Source organism: Spodoptera frugiperda, chromosome 18, assembly GCF_023101765.2.
Source record: "Spodoptera frugiperda isolate SF20-4 chromosome 18, AGI-APGP_CSIRO_Sfru_2.0, whole genome shotgun sequence".
NCBI lineage: Eukaryota > Metazoa > Arthropoda > Insecta > Lepidoptera > Noctuidae > Spodoptera > Spodoptera frugiperda.
In genome coordinates, this window is record NC_064229.1 from 8,249,240 (window position 1) to 8,266,766 (window position 17,527).

The 17,527-nt window shown below is 34.7% G+C and overlaps 1 protein-coding gene and 1 long non-coding RNA gene across 4 annotated transcripts in view; one reads left to right on the forward strand and one right to left on the reverse strand.

Moving 5' to 3' along the window:
• LOC118277959 (protein trachealess) overlaps positions 1-17,527 on the forward strand; it is a 172,482-nt gene that overhangs the window by 57,550 nt on the left and 97,405 nt on the right. For all 3 annotated transcript variants that reach the window (XM_050700310.1, XM_050700311.1, XM_050700313.1), the window contains exon 4: positions 1,492-1,539. In XM_050700310.1, the coding sequence (XP_050556267.1) occupies positions 1,492-1,539 (48 nt within the window). The remainder of the gene's footprint in view (positions 1-1,491; positions 1,540-17,527) is intronic.
• On the reverse strand, positions 15,371-16,235 carry LOC126911705 (uncharacterized). Its single transcript, XR_007706230.1, has 2 exons — positions 15,940-16,235; positions 15,371-15,656 (listed from the first exon to the last, which is right to left on the reverse strand). It is a non-coding gene; the product is annotated as an uncharacterized LOC126911705 (long non-coding RNA).

Genomic DNA, 17,527 nt, shown 5'->3' on the forward strand with positions numbered 1-17,527 from the left:
ACGACATCTGTGGGCCGCTAAGTGGAACTATTGTCCAATTCGATTCGGTTAAGTTCGGGACCCGTCGGCTTTCTGTCAACTAGAGTGTATTTAGTGACGGTTGCGGCTTTTTCAAAAGCTATGGAATGTGAAGGTTTTTGTCATCAAAGAGTTGAAGCCGTTCAATATTGTCAGCCATTCAGCCTATTTACATAAGAAGTTTTGTAATCGGTTGTACCACTCATAAGTTAGGTACTTCTATGATATATGACTTTTCACTTAGTTGCTAGTTCGATATTTAAATACGTTTTTCGCTGAGTCATTTTTTTAACCGTTAGTGTTGTGATCCGTATTTGTCACTTTACATATTATGATTTTAATCTAACATCGACTTACTGCTAATTTTAAGAACCGATTTCAATTCAAAATCTTTAGATGGCGCTCGATTTTTGAGATTATTTCTATAGAGTTTCCGTCAGTTTCAGTTTTTCGAAAATTTCTCAGTGGCAATAGGCTCACATCCTCACATGGAACTTATAACACAAGTGGTGAAAAGTGGAAATAAGTTCCATAATATGCACCTCTGCCTACCCCTTCAGGAATAAATGGCGTAACGTACCAAAACAAAAAAAAGTCAAGATCGATCCAATGATTTCGATATAACACGATTAAGATCGGTCATTAAAATCGGCAATAAGAAACAAATCGATTAAACAGTTCCGATTCGATTTTTCAGTTTAAACATAGATAAACATAACACTACACTAGTCTAAAGGAGACAGTAGGTACTATTTTTGAGGCGGTAAAGTAAAACAGTGATCAAAGTAAAATGTACGCGGTACCGATGGTAAACTACATGAGCCCGTACCATCTCGCTCCTCATTATGGACCTGGTTCCAGTCTTACAGACCCTTACTGGATGTAAGTATAGGAGACATATAAGTTTTTTGATGTTTCAGCATAGATGAAGAGAGAAGACATGGAAGGAATAATAACTCAAGACTTAATAATTCAGACTTAAGTATACTACAGATTTTTCAGAACATCATATGTTTTTTTATGGGGAATATCATCCAATGACTTCTTCCGCTTTGGGTGAGGCGAGAAGTGTCACACTTTTTTTTTTTGAGGCGGGAAAATCATCCAATGACTTCTTTCGCTCTTCGGGTGAGCCGAGAGGTAGTATCAGACTCTTACTGACTATAAACCACATCGTTCCTACTCCTGTTCTTCGAACCGGAGCGTCCGGTAAAGCAATCATATGTTTGAGTTCGTTCCTTTGATCTTCAGGACTAAAGAGCCAATAGTTCAGTTTTAATAATTGTATTTTTAATTCCTTTTATAATGATTGAAATGATTATTGTTTCATAAGGCAAATCAAATCATAATAATTTTTCAAAATGGTAACTTAAAGAGCTCAAATTACACCAAATTAGTGTTTCAGTGAAGTACCTACCTTACCTTCACATTATACCATCTTAACGTCCTTTACATAATGTCTTATTGTTCCAGAAAGCCGTCAGTAGATGGCGTCTCAAACGCAGCTTCAGTCAACAGCCGGTGAGTTTGCAAAAATTATTCAAAATATTCGACAAAATAATGCCGATCGGTGCACCGTACGACACCGCCCAAACCGTGTTATTCCTTACTGAATCGATTTGGCCGATCGAGTTTTGTAAAAATAACCTCAAATCCAATGTGGACGTCGATAATCCAATATCTAAAAATGGTAATTTCCGATCGAGTGTTCTCACGAACGAAACAAAGGGTTTAGATGTGAAAAAAGTCAGGTAACATTAATTGGTAGCGTTGATTCGGATCGAAATGGGTTGGTTCTGCAGGTTCAAAAATTTCCGAAGAAAGAAAGATGAGGACAAGAAGTAAATATTTTTATATGAAATGTTATTAGACTATAAATGCTCCAATAAGGTATACGTGTAAAAACTTGGCAATACTATCTAAAATAATCTAAATCAACTTAGGTATCAGAGAACTGTCATCTAGTTCTCAGTCATATGTACCTACGGAAAATCTCGCCCACTTATAACGATTGATTTGACTTCAGGTGTAAGACAATCCGTCTTACGATCCGTCTCGATGCTACTCAATTTTAAGTTATACTTAAATATCGTGCAATAAGACAGAGGCCTTTTTATAAAGAATTTGTAGTGACAGAACTATTCTTGAGCATCTTAAAATTGAGTGGCTTTTGAGTATTTGGTCATTACACTGACAAATAAATATTCATACATCAAAAACCAAAATCCTTTATACGACAGAACCCTAAAAAATGGTAAAAAAGACACAAAATCCAATCACAATTACGTCGGGAAACATGTAATTTTGACATGGCGCGCGCTCACCGCTCGTAAGAAGACCAACGCATCTGTTTTGACCAAACTCCACATTAACTGCTATTGAAGAATAATCTATTTTAATGACAGAAAAGGATAAAACAATAATTCGTTGTTCAATGACAAAAAGTTTTGAAGGAATCGAAGATTTGATTGGTTTTGTTTGTGATGATTTTTGTTTTGTTGTTCGAGTGATTTTGGGAGGGTTTGTGACTGACATGTTTTCAATGGGTATTAGAAACCTTGCTTAAAAAATACGCAAAAGATATAATAAAAAAGGGCCAAATTAAAAATACCTTTAACCGACGAGCATGCATGAAAAGACCGATGGCTGTTCATGAAACAAAAGAAGTGGGTAAGAATCGCAGCCTTTGGCCTTCCATGGGAGACAGACGCGAAGTTATGTTAAATACGTCAAAAATAATAGTCACAAATTAGGGAATAGTTCATTGATACTTTCGTAAAAATGATTTCGTTGTTGAAATTGACATAGAAACAAAACATTGACCGATGATAAATCTGTAGATAATGGATTTATTTTATTTATGATAAAAGCTATAGTCATATAGTTTACATTAAACAAATCAGTCACCAAACGTAAACACGACACTACACAGCAGACACTAGATATCCCCAAACTCAAAACAGTACAAAATAAAAATAGGAAATCCTAAGTAAATACTGATCGCTTAGTATTCATAGCACGCTCTAAGCCGTGGCTTAAGACACTCAGAGAAATAATGAAAAAGTGGTGCTCTCACTAATCCTGGACAAATTAGATCGGTGTGTCGTCGCCGCGTGTGTCCAGCCACCAATGGATTAGGTACTATGTAAAGTTGTCGTTTGTTTACTTTGAATGAAATGTAGGCCTTGTTCTTTTTGGGTTTAGAGTTGATTTTCTTTTGAATCTGTTAGTGTTTTGGTTGTTGTGATTAGAAGTTTCATTTGTATGTTTTAATAATTAGGTTGTGCAAAGAGTTCACCATTGCATTTGTAAGCCGTTTCCTTTTTTTGTAGTGATATTTATGGTAGTTTATTAACCACTTATTGTAGTTTTTAATATAGGAACCTTGATTTTCTTGTCGTACTTTTTATCTTTCCTGTGACTCCATTGCTTTCTAATCATTCCTTAGCTCTAGATGTATACAGTTTTATTACATTTTTGGTCTAGTTCACTTATCAAGGCTTTTTGATTCCTTCTTCTTTTAAATGAGTCACATTAACTATTTTGGGTATTTCTTTTAATTTATGTTCAGATTGGTTCACATACAATTGTTTTATATCGTCAATGGTTTAAGATTAAACATAATTGTTACAGTAAAATGATAAAACATCAGTTAATTATTAACGATGTGCACTGTAAACAGTTTGATAGCCATATATTACAGTTCCTCCAACCATATTGGTTTAATCATTATTATCTACTGTGGAGATTTATTTTGCTTAATTTATGGACATGTGAACTATATTTGGATCCGTTCATAATTATGGCATGCAACTTTGTAACCACTTGTAAGTTATTTGAGGTGAAGTTTCACGGACTAGCACGGAGTTTGGAATTGTGCCCAGTATATGGAAAGAGGCTGTATAGGTGAAAAGTGGGTGCATGTTGTACAGCGGCATTATGTGCCGTAATGTGCACCTTTGCTTACCCCTTCGGAGATAAAAGGCTTGACGATGATGAATAGATATTGTAATGTAGGGGCTTCGGGAGCAATATTGTGAATAACTAAATTAAGTGTTCAATCTGATAATACACGCTACTTATAGAGTTAGTTGCTACAAACTCTCACGGTGGGGGCTTGGGAGCAGGTCTATTAGAGGACCCGGTGCCCCTTAGAGGTGCTGAAGGTGGCCTCTGGGGTGGTTTTAGTGAGGTTTTATCCCCAGAAAAGTAGGCGCTTTTTAGAAGTTTTCCCCGTTATAAAAAAGGTGCTACAAACACTACAATATAAAAGACAATGCTATGACAATCGAAGAGATAATAACCCCAATTGAAATTTGCTTTAATAGAATATTTGCGATAGCTAGGAATGTCTAAAGACGAAAGAACCGAGCGGAAGTTGGTATCAGTAAGTATATCTAAACTCATTCCTTATTCTCATACTATCGATCATTAATTCGCAATTAAAAGTACAATTTATTTATAAATCGTTACACCGACAATCGATAAATCGGTAAGACAATAGTATCGAGTAATTACGGCTTACCTAGTAAGGAACAATAATCGTTACGGAGATCGAATCGTATCGATACATCTCGAACCGATGCCTTATTCGATTTCTCTGGTTTATTGTTATTGTTTTAATCAATTTGTATTTGCATACCGTTGTTATGATACATTGGCCTTGGGACAATTGTATTATTTACGATTTTCTATGGCTCTACTTTAGTTTTGTTAAATTTTGATAGTTTTCTCTTCTAACTAATAATTTGATCAGACTTCCCAAAAAGATTGGAAAATAAATGAGATGGATTACGTGGTGACTGAGCAGCTGGCTTCTGTTCAGTGGATAGTAGGTTCGTATCTAGCACAGAGCAGCTATTTTTATGATCCACAAATTGTTGTTAAGGGTCGGGTGTCATGTGTATGTAAAACTAGTCGAGTTCCTCGTCAAACAGTTGTAAGCCGCCGGCTTACTCACGTTATAATTAATTTATTTAGCATAATAATAATTAATTTAGCATGTCTTACAAAGTTATAATAAAACCGCTTTATCAAACACAACCCCACCTTTACAAAACTTGACCACACTTAACCGTTTTGGTTCTGAACACCACCACCACCTATATCTTAAAACTAAAAACAATTTCATACCCTGGCCGGACTGCGAGCTAATTTGGCACGCCGTTCGTTGCTATCCAGGTGATTTTTCATGGAAAATTGCCATAAAGGAGGAAAACTTCATGCAACTAGTACGCCAGTCACGTGCCACAAAGAGCGAGTGAGATGGCAGATATGGGGTTACTTATGGGGGTGAAAGAGAGGGGTGTATGCGATATTTCTCGCGCGGCTAAGATGGATAACCTTTCTATTTATTACTTAGACTGGCTGATTTCGGTAGTAGGTACCGGTTCATTTTTGTTTTTATTATGTCTGTGGACTATGGTTATGAAACTAGGTTTATTATGGTAAAGTTTAAGTTAAAAAGGTTTATTATTTATCATTTATCAAAATGCAGACATTTTTTTTGTATAAGCCGGTAAACGAGCAGACGGATCACCTAATGGTAAGCCATCGCCGCCGCCCATGGACACACAAAACACTAGAGGTGTTACAAGGGAGTTTAAGTAAGCATTCATATTTAAGTAAGTTGGAAGAAGGTACTGAAAGATCAACGTTACTTAGTAAAGGTACTCAAACCTCTGGTTGTTAAAGAAGTTTCATTATGTCTAGTTTCAATTAGCAGCAAACATAACAAAACAGATATTATAGGTACAAATCATTCTTGAATGCAAAGTTATATTCATTTATCAAAGTTCGTTCAGCAATTTTGACTTAAAACCTTAACAAACATACCATCAAATATCATAACTGTAAAGAACTTTTACATTCCAATTTCAAAATTTCAAATATCGCCAACAAAGAATGTTCTATCAATTCAAAAAGCATTGCATTCCGTATTTAAACGCGTTCAACCGTTTTAGAATAGAACGTTTACTGGCCATCGAGAAATCCCATTCGAAAATCAAAAATGTCTGCGCGAAGGTTTTGAGAAATGCCATTGGTCCCCTTTCTTTAAAAGATTTACATACGAAAAGATGTCTATTGTCCTTTAGAATATATTTTTCACTTTCTTTAGAGTCGCTTTGAAAAGGTTTCGAGCCAAATATTATTTGAATCTTTTCTTTGTACTGTGACTGATTGTCACCATTTTGTTTTAGTGTGATGTCGTTTTTGTGTTGCTGTGGGAAGATCTTTGGATGTTGGTGATAGTTTTAGTTAGTTAAGTTTTTATCTTATCTTACTTCTCTCTATAATAATGTGAGATTGTGTGTATGGTTGTAACTCAAACACGTCCAAACAGCTGAAAGGATTGTGATGAAATTTCGAACAAGGATAGATTGTGCTTTGAATAAACATAGGGTACTTTTAATCGTACGGGAACGCGAGCGAAGGCGCGGTTAGAAGCTAATATCTCTATGTAGACAAATTCTTCTTGGTGGTGTATCAGAAAGGTAAATGAATACTAATAGGGATTGATACCAAGACCTTATAGAAAATTAGCGTGAAGTAACGATTGTGTTGTGTTCGCCGTATGAGTGAGGTTATTGGTACCCTAACCCCCTTCTCACCTAAAAAGCCAGCGACACCCTGGGCGGCGTCATTTGCTTACCATCAGGTGATACATCAGCTCGTTTGCCGTCCTACCCCATTAAAAATCCTCTTCAATATGAATCTTCCAGGAACTCATCTCCTCACATTATAACACTAAGTTCAGTAAAAAAATGCAATTAATCCTTATCTCCACTTTAAACGTGTCAATTAACACGCTACCGTTATCTTGATGAATACAGAAATTAACATATTATTGATACTGTAGGTAGGTAGGTAGTAATTAGTGAGTGTTTAGATTTATTGCACCGATTACAAAGCCGTTTGACCCTCCACTTCTGTTCATTTTTAATTTTAAGACGCCCCCCGTTGAACTGTTGGGCGAAGTATGGATGTGCTCTTGATTTTGTTTCGTTATTCGTGAATGTTGCTTTTTTTTAAATGGGGTATATCATCCAATGACTTCTCCCGCCTTGGGCGAGGCGAGAGGGAGTGTCATACTCTTACTGACTAAAAACCACCCCGTTCCTACTCCTGCCCCGAGCCCCAGTAAACCCGCTAGGTAGTCTGCAGTTCCAGCTTGGGTAACAGATTTTCGATTAACTCCTGCCATTTTATGTTAAACCGATAAACAGAAGCCAAAGGGCAAATGCCGGTAACGCACCTGTGACTTCTCTTGTGTTGCGGGTGTCCATGGGCGACGCTGATCGTTGATCAGGTGACTCGTTTGCTCGTTTCCCCTTCCATAAAAATACTCCAACATCAAAATATGAATCATTCAACCGCCATCTTATAAATTCTTATTTCAAAAAAGTCGTATCCACAAAATACCATCAGCCAGTGACATAATTAAAACAGATGCGTCCGGGTGCATTAATTTATACTTTTTTTTTCTTCAGCACTTTTAATTTGTCCACGCCGAGTGTTTTGCATAAATTCTTTGTACGAAAAAATTGGTTTAAGGGTCCAATTAGTTGGGGCACTTAATTTATTTGGTCTTAAGAGGTGTGAGTGAGTTGGTCAATGGAGGAGGATCCTGTGTGTTTAAGGCTAGAAGCAGTTTTGTTTTTTAAATGGCGTGGAAATTGTGTGTTTGTAATTTTAGGCGGTTAATTGTTTTGTTTGAAGTTTATACAATGTTATGAAAATGTACTGTAGATATTTTACTATGTTATGAAAATTAAACGAAAAAATTAAGATGTTATAAAACTTTTGTTGATATGATTCCAGGAATAAATGATAAATACTACTACTGTTTACTTTTCTTGTGCTTTTTTTAGGCTAGAACTTAGTATAAGAGTACAATACTTTTCTATATATTATACTTATTTCACATTACTCTTGTCCAACAAGAAGTAGTTCATAGCTCATCTGACATGAGAAAGTGCAGCCACCATCCCAGGGGTGGCACGAAGGGGGATTTTTTTAATAAATCGTCCAAAACTATAAAATATAATGTCTCCAACACCACAAGCACTGCTTACACCAAATTCTCTAATATCATAATCTTACACAGAAATGCTTTCACATTTCGACAGAAGGACTTTTGCGCCCTAAAAATTGTTCCACTAAACAACTTTGTTAACAAACAAAATTGCACCTTATACCAAACGTAACAAGACTGATATTGCTTTGTTTACAACTGCTTTTTGGTAAATGAAGTGATGCTGGATTTTGTGTTACAGGAAATTCAACTCTAGCATGTTGATATACGGTTGAAAATCGTATGAATGTTTTTGTTTTTTCTAAATGTTTGAAGGGTAACCCCGGCTATTAGTTGGGGGATTAGCAGAGATCCAGGATCAGATGACCAACGTCATATTAAACCGGGATTTGGACACTCGGACAATTTCATATTTCTATTTGTGTTGTAGCGATATTTGAAATGGATTGTTTTGGCTTCACTGTTTAGATTTTTTTCCATTTTAAACCGATGGATGTTAGAAAAGCCGGTTTGTAATTGGATTGTGTTTGCTGTTTGGTTTAATCAATTTTGTGTTTGTAATTTGTTTGTATTGCATTTTTGGTGATGAAAGCATTCATTTGGAATTAGACATACTTTGGGCGTCACTGAAAGTTATAAATAGATAATAAAATAGAAAACCTTTTATTTCTTGCATAATCGTTTACAAAAGACGCTAATAAAAAAGTAAAAGAATTTAATAATCGTCCTTAAACAAAATTATTGTCACTAAAAGTATAACCAAACATATATAACACAGGAGCTCCAAAGCATAGAAGGCTTAAGAAATGGTTTCCACTTCCACCTTTTTAAAATTATTTCATTAATTAATATAAATAACATACCCTTATTAGTAAACAATTTCCCAAAGTAATTATTATATACAACTATAAAATCATTATCAATTACTTATTTTTTTGTTAACCTAATTAAAAAAAAAAAACATAGGTATCTCATCCAAAATTAATCACAAAAAATCCCCTTGTCTTGCAAACAATAACAAAACTTCAAAAAAAGAACAACACTAAGGCTCCCGACACACTTCAAGACAAGTCGCACCGCGTTCCAATCATGCGACTTGTCGTCGCGACCGCGCCTAATTCACTTATAAATATTCATGTTCCTATTACAGACGGTATATTGTGATACTTTGATTAAGTGTCTCCAACCCCACTTTGATAAATGGAAGTCTTCTCGTCTATTCGATTCCTTTTTTACGACTTTTAACCCTTGACGTGTTAAAAGATGCTACTGTTTGTTTTTTTCGTCCATTTTTGAGGTTATGTTTCTTTGAATGTAGTTTAGTGTTAGGTTTTTGTATTGTTGTGAAGGCTTATTGATGTTTTTCTTTTGTTAATGGGGATAGAATGAGATTTTGGTAGAATTGATCTTGGCATTTATTGATACTTCTTGAGATTTTTAAGGGTTAATATGTTAAACGAAATATTAATTGAGGTTCTGAAGTAAACTAAATAATGGCACAATTCACGCTACAAAATTATAATGTGTGGTGATATGTGACAGATGACAGAAGTCGTACATAGAAGATTTTTGAACAAATCAACGGATGAAGTCTCAGCAGTTTAGGGAACAATAACAATAAACCTTAGTAAACATATTTTCTTAAACAAACGCATCATACAATTAATCTAACAAATAGCTTTATTCAAATCATATTCACACGATTAAACAAAACATCAAATTCATCAGAGAAGCTCGTTTTACTAAATGGCATTCATCATTAAAATAAAACTCCCTCAAAAGGGGGTGCGTTGAACAAAATGTTTGATTTTAATTAACTAGATCGCAGATACGGCTTATTAATAGGTCGCTTGTATCCGTCATGTCGCACGTCAACTATAATCGCAGTCGCTTTGTCTTGCCGTGTATAGCTCCCCTTATTCGCACCTTCAGTGTTGCTTGTTATAAAATTAATTAGGCGAGTATCATTTTGTTTATGGTAATCCTTTTATGGTGTTTTCTTCAAGGAGTTGATGTTCTATTTTGTATATTCTAACTATGTATGTAAGCTTTATCACGGGTCTGGATGACCTCACAAACACATCTGACCAAAGGTCTCTTTTCGTACGGAGAAGGTTTGAGCGTTAATCACCAAGCTTCCCCAATGTTTCAAACTTATAATTAGCAATTAAATATAAACTCAAGTTTCATCACAATGTTTTCCGTCACTAAATAATCTTAGAAAGTACATATTACTGGGAAAAAGTCACATACGTACTTGCCGTTAGTAGGTTTCGAACCCGCACTCTCAGGCATTAGAAGCGAGGAAGGCGTCTTAAACCACCGGGACACCACGACATATTATAGATACCTATATTAATATAACCCATAGTTAAAAAAAACCTACTTATAAAGTTAAGATTACCAAACAATATTGCCAAAAACAACTTCCTTCTTCCCATCGGAACAAAATTTTATTATAAGATTTACTAAAAACATACATCTACAATTTGTTATTCAAATATTATACAAATTGGAAAATGCTAATACAAACTAGAAATTGGAGTGAAGACATCAAACTTGGATAATCAAAGCAAGTCCCTGGCTGCCTCGGTATAGGAACGGGAAATCTTTAACAGTACTGCTGACACAGAGTAGGTGGGGTCGACAGATGTGTCACGTCTTTTGTGTAGGTAGAAAACTAAATTGTGGATAGTGGGATATTTGGAACACAGGGAAATATTATTCGTCATCGTAAAGAGATTGATAGGTTTCGGTTTTTCAAAAATTTCTCAGTAGTAGCACGTAGTTTGTAATACGGTAGATGACTAATTTTTATTTTAATGTCCGTCTACTATTATTATCAGATTTTTGCGTGTTAAAGGCGAAACGTTATTTTGTAAAGAAATGCGGCATTTGTAAAAAATAAAAGGCGAAATGTTATGTCGAAAAAGTTGGTAACAATTTACCAAAAAATAATAAGTCGTTTTAATGTTTCCGGTTAAATTACGATTTTTTATAGCTGTTTCGGATAGGGCGAGAGGAAACCCCTGGGTGTCATCACTGTGAGAACCGCCCGGAGGACATGGTGGAGCAGACGGTGGCTGTGTGCCCTGCATGGGCTGAGCACCGCCTGTTTTGGAGTAAAAATCAGAATGTGAAAATGCCATACTAAACCATGTCATAACAATGTCACATCTTTCACCACCTACTCTATGTCAAAATCTTGCATCTTTGGATTTAGTTAACATATGTAGCGCGAGGGGTCCGCCTGGCCATAAATAATAATTCTAGGCCCTACTCGCGAGATAAATCGACATATGCTAATATTGCCAAATTATTTATTGAGGGGCAACCTTATCGAGTACGGGGTGAGTGTGGGTTCGATTCGATCTTTGTAAGGTTATTTCCTTTACTGGTACTATTTTGGATCGGTTTTGTTTTTAAAATGGTGGTGGTGTATTCGTTAAAAATAGAGCTACTATTTTTACATATTACATTTTACACCACGCTTGATCAATGCGGGTTGGATCTCTTTTGTGTTCGTATTATATTAAGGTACGATAGACATACGCTGGGCGTTATAAAACTCCCTAAATTATAAAGAAATAAAAAAAGTAGTGTACTATGATTTATGTAATTAAACCTGAATTCATAAATTTCATTAACAGTTCGAGACCCGTGATATTGTCTTGAACTATGTCTCTCCTTTACATAAGAGGATTTCTCATAGTCTTCATGCTTAACACATTGAACACTGTGGTGGTTACCGGTGTCCGACGTTAGTGTAGGATTTGCCGTCAACAGTTTTCTATTGGCAGTCAAAGACTTAACAGACGGGTTTGATATCGCAGTTTAGAGAAGAATAAACAAGTTATTTTCCGTTGCTCATGCAATTCGTTTTCCTGTTAATTTCCTTTAGCTTATCATAACCCTTCTTATGGCAAAGTTGGAAAAGGATGAAACGTCTTTATATTTTGCTTCTCATTTTCTCATACCCTATTTCCCCATAGGTAAATAAAGTTCTCTTACTTGATCCTACAAACGCCAGATTACACCATAACTAAACGTCATAAGTCAAAAATGTAACTAACTGAAGTTTAACCGACCGTTAACTGCCCAAGCCCCATTACAGTTATGACAAGCAGTTTTAATCAGTGCCAACATAACTGGCGAATTTGCATAGCGATAACTTTTTCCGTAACATTTAACTGTAAGTAGTCCGTTTAAATTTTACTGGATTGAAGTTATTATGGGGAATTGTAGTTTTAAAGAGGGTTACTACTTATTGGTATTTTTTGTGTATGTTTTCTAAAAATCGACACTCATTTCAATGAGTTTTGAATGTCAATGTTGATTAAGTTGACTGCACGGTTGGCAAAGTGGCTGGGCAACTGGCTGCCGTGCAACGTGTAGCGGATTCGATTTCCGCACGGAGCAACTCTTTGTGTGATCCACAAATTGTTGTTTCGGGTGTGGGTGTCATGTGCATGTGAAATTGTATGTTTGTAAACGCACCCACGACACAGGAGAAAATCCTAATGTGGGGCAACGATTAAAAAAATAAAAAGCAAATGTGATGTATGATGTGTGTGATTTCAATAGCTGTCGTTAGCGGTATTTCCGAGCCGATACCACCTTCAAACCGTCAAGAAAAGATCGTCTTCCTTTTTAAAAGGCCGGCAACACGCTTATGACTCCTCTTGTGTTGTGGGTGTCCATGGGTGACGCTGATCGCTTACCATCAGAAAGAAAGAAAGTAGCACACATTTACCAGGTGATCCGTCTGCTCGTTTCCTATTCAATAAAAAAGAAATGTGCTATGTTTTCATATTAACATATTCTTTTCCAAGGAAGAAGAGTCAAAAATATCCTAACAAATATAGTTTTCTTAACAATTTCTACAGAAAATAATGGACAAAATGTAGAAACATTAATAATAATATAGTTATTTAGTGTTTAGATAATATCAGCCGAGTGAATTGTAGTAATGGCTATGAGCTAAGGGTTACGACATTTATTCATAGGCGCTCCGTACCGACTGTGATTCATGGTGCTCTGGTTAAGGGGAAGTTACTAATATCTAAGTTAATTTTTATACGGGTTTATTTACCTTGTTTCATCAACAAAGTCAAATTCAAATCATTTATTCCAATTAAACTAACAATAAAGTAAGATATAAACAATAGTCTGTTAGTCTGTCCGTCAGTGAAGGTAATAATTTATAATTTTATTAAAATTTAATATTCTAAATAAGTTGAATAGATATTCTATCAATATCCCCATAAGTTGTAATTTTTATTAAAAACAAATAATGTCTTAAAGTTCGCTATCACACGCTAATGAGTATTTATTCATTTCTATTAATAATTTAATACCTATTTTTATTTGAAAAATATATTTATGCATAATAAATTCTATTTGAAAAATAAACAATAAATAAATTACAACACAATAAAATAAACTCACTTTATTACCTTTCTACCACGGCGATAAATAAAATTTATTTTCATATTACACAAATAAAAATTTATGAATAATAAATAAATATAATTAATAAATAGTTACTGTCTATTTGAGTGTATAAAATAAATAATCGAATATTATTAGCATGGCTTATATGAATGACCTATGAAATGTAATATAATAAACACTAAAATGGTAGTCAATTACATTTGAAACTGCTTTCAGGCCATAAAATAAGGTATATTTTCCCGTTTATCAATAAAAATGCTACTTATTTAACCTGTCTGTGATTGGCCATTCAGTTATTCAGTGAGGTTCAAAGATTAAAATAATAACCGGTTTTTAAATTACTTACTTAGGTAGTCATTATAACTTAAGTAGTAATTATAAAAACATTTCGACTAGCTTCTGTCTGCGGCTTCGCCCGCCTTCTCGTGGGATAAAAACAATAAACACAAAAAATTTATATGATAAAAAAAAAAACATAAAAGTCACGGTGCAAAAAGGCCAGTACTCTCCGAATTACAAAAAAAATGCTTTACGAGTAAATGATAAATGATATTTATTTCTGTAAATAGGTTATAAAATCACACTTTTACACGTCAATATTTCAAATAGCTAGATGGCTTTATGGCTAGATGAGATTTATTTAAATTGAATCTCCGACCGCGACCTCTTCAATAGATCTCCCCCTTAACTCAGTGGGTGTAAGGTCAGCATGTGAACACGAACGCAATGGGAACCTCAAACTGATACTATTTGTGTCAGAGTTCATTCTATTGAGCAGGTGGTACTAACGGTTGTGGGGTAGGCAGAGGAGTCCTAGCGTCCATTAGGAGTGTTATGCGATATTATGATCTGACTTCGTAGGATATGTTCTTAGAGAATTTGGTTATAGTAAAACTTAAAGTATGTATGATATTTTTGTTATGCGATATTATGATCTGACTTCGTAGGATATGTTCTTAGAGAATTTGATTATAGTAAAACTTAGAGTATGTATGATTTTTTTTTGTATCTGTGGTAAGTGATCTTAGATTTTGGTACCAGAATTGGACAAACAATTGCTGAGATTTTTGCGAAATTATTTAGTGAAGTAGCGTGGTTTTTTCGTTTCAAAATCGTAAGTATTAATATGGGATAGGTACTAAAAAATATTTGCCGTGAGACTCGACACCGGGGTGGGTTTTAGTTAGTAAGAGTCCGACAGTCTCTTTTGTCCTCCCTTGGGGTCCTTGGGGTACAAAAAGTACTAAACAATATTTGATTGAAATTAGAAAAAAACTCTGCTTCTGCCAATTAATTTAGGCAGTATAAAATGTACCTAGACTATATAGGTAGTAGCTAAAAAGGATTGACAAAACATAAAGTAACTCAGATTTTAAAAACTAAACCTTCCGATCAACGAGAAATCCACTACCAAAAAAAAAACATCACACAGACGTTTTCTTCGCACAAAAAAGTACACTCAGCGACAAAACTTGGCGAAACTTAATTTCGAACAAGTAGACATAGACAAAATTGTGAGACCATCAGCATTAACATAGATCCCCTCTGACACGCAATAAAACAATAATTAAATCCCGCCGGTAGAGGGCGCTCGAAAAAATCCAATTTGCTTTTACTGCCTGTCCCTTAGTCAAGTGTGATGCGAAGTTTATGTGGTCCAACTTATTTGGTGTTAGTTACTTGTCCGGAATGTGACGTCATTGATGATTTGCAGTTTTTTTTTGGTGGTCTGTCTATAAATTCGATTGTATCTAGTTGCTGTTAACACTCTTTATGAAAGTACTTAAATATTTTAAAGGAACTTTTAAAACATAAAAAATAAACCGACTTCACTAAAAAAGTTAAAAATAACTTTAATTTCGGAAGTCGGTGTTTCTCGGTATTATTTGTTTGTTACACCGACTTCCGAAATTAAAGTTATTTTTAACTTTTTTAGTGAAGTCGGTTTATTTTTTTGTAAAAAGTATTTTATTTCACACTTTTTAGTTGCGATACTCAGTATCGCAACTAAAAAAGTCGGTTAAAATTCTCTATCTCAATAACTACTTTATTTATTTGTATTGTCACAGTCACTTAATTAACTTTATTGTGATTTCTATGTGAGTATGAAGTTCCATTGGCCATTTCTGGTCTTCTTCATCAGTTCCACCTTTTCAAAGTTTACTTTTTTACTGTAAATGCTTCAATTCTAGATGAATATACCAAAATCACTGTATAGTTCCCTATAATATTTGAGGAGTTCCCTCGATTTCTCTAAGATCCCATCATCAGATCCTAACTTGGTGACAATGGGACCACCTCAGAACTATTTACTTTCGAACAAAAAATAATTTTGAAAATCCGTCGATAATTGACGGAGTATAACTTTATTGTGATTTCTATGTGAGTATGAAGTTCCATTGGCCATTTCTGGTCTTCTTCATCAGTTCCACCTCTTCAAAGGTTACTTTTTGACTGTAAATGCTTCAATTCTAGATGAATATACCAAAATCACTATATAGTTCCCTAAAATATTTGAGGAGTTCCCTCGATTTCTCTAAGATCCCATCATCAGATCCTAACTTGGTGACAATGGGACCACCTCAGAACTATCTACTTTCGAACAAAAAAGGAATTTTGAAAATCCGTCGACAATTGACGGAGTATTCGATGAACAAACATACAAAAAAAAAAAAAACATACAAACAGCCGAACATAGTACCTCCTCCTTTTTGTGAAGTCGGTAAAAATGGAGTATGATGTAATTAAATATGAATAACAGATGTTTGGAGAAGATCGACTGATAAGTAAAAATTGTGAATTGATTTTAGTAAAGATTTAATCTGACTTTAGTAACAATATAAATTGTGTACTATCCTATATTTTAGAATGTCTACAAATATTATCACAACGTTTACACATACTAATTTTTTCCTGCCTAAAACCTCAGAACGCAGAAGTCAAAATTATTTATTTCAAATAGATCAGGAAGGCACTTTTGAACATCAAAGCAAATATAATAATATAAACAATATCTGTCTGTCAGTCAGACCTTTAGCAAAGCTATTGCACAAACCAACAACCAAAACACATAAATACACACTAAACTACACACCACATCTAACTTCAAACTTATACCCAAGACAATCAACTTTTAAGTTAAGAAACAACGAGGAAATGTCTCGAAAACTCAAGAAAGGGAAAAGTTGTTAACGTGTACCTCGTTGACGCTCATTTAACGTCATTAAAACGCTGGAGTACCGTCATTAAGTCGCTCATAAACCGCTCTAGGGGTTACCGAAGTCACTCGCTGGGGATTTTTCGCGTTCGTTACCTACTATACTTTAAGTCGTGTTAGGATTTAGGTAGCTGTATCTTCACCTGACTGTACTTTCTTATGACTTATGAGTTATTGCTTAAATTAAAGGTTTGTTTTGTGTTTGTGTTTGGTGAGGATTGTTTTGTTTGTGATGCTGTTAAATAATGCGACTGATAATTGCAGTGATTGAAATTCAGTAGGATATTTAAAAGAAATGAGATATTTTCATATCTTCAAGTAAGATTTTTGATATCTCTAAGTACTGAGGTACTATGAGTTCGTAAAAGTCAAAATTATTTATTTGAAATAACCCAGGAAGGCACTTTTTAACGTCAAAGCAAATATGGTAAATAATATAACTAAGAAAAACTATTTTTGTTAGTAAGTGCGGTTAACTTATAAGTTCAAGCTACAAAACTTTTTTTGTTTGTTTGTTTAAACAATCTTTTCTCAGCTTGAAAGCTAAGAAAAACAACGTCATTTCGGAAAAACGTTGACGAAAAACTCATTTCGTTTTTGACATTTATTAAAACGGAATCGAGGGTGTTATTCGCTTCGGAAAAACTCAATCAAGATTCACACATAGATACGATCGTGTAACACGTAGTATACTGCCTACCCACTTCTTTTTGAAGGGCGCAATGAATGCACACAATACAACAAAGACATACAAAATAATGGAAGAGCTCTTCCTTAAAGGTATTTTCCTATCACTCCAATAG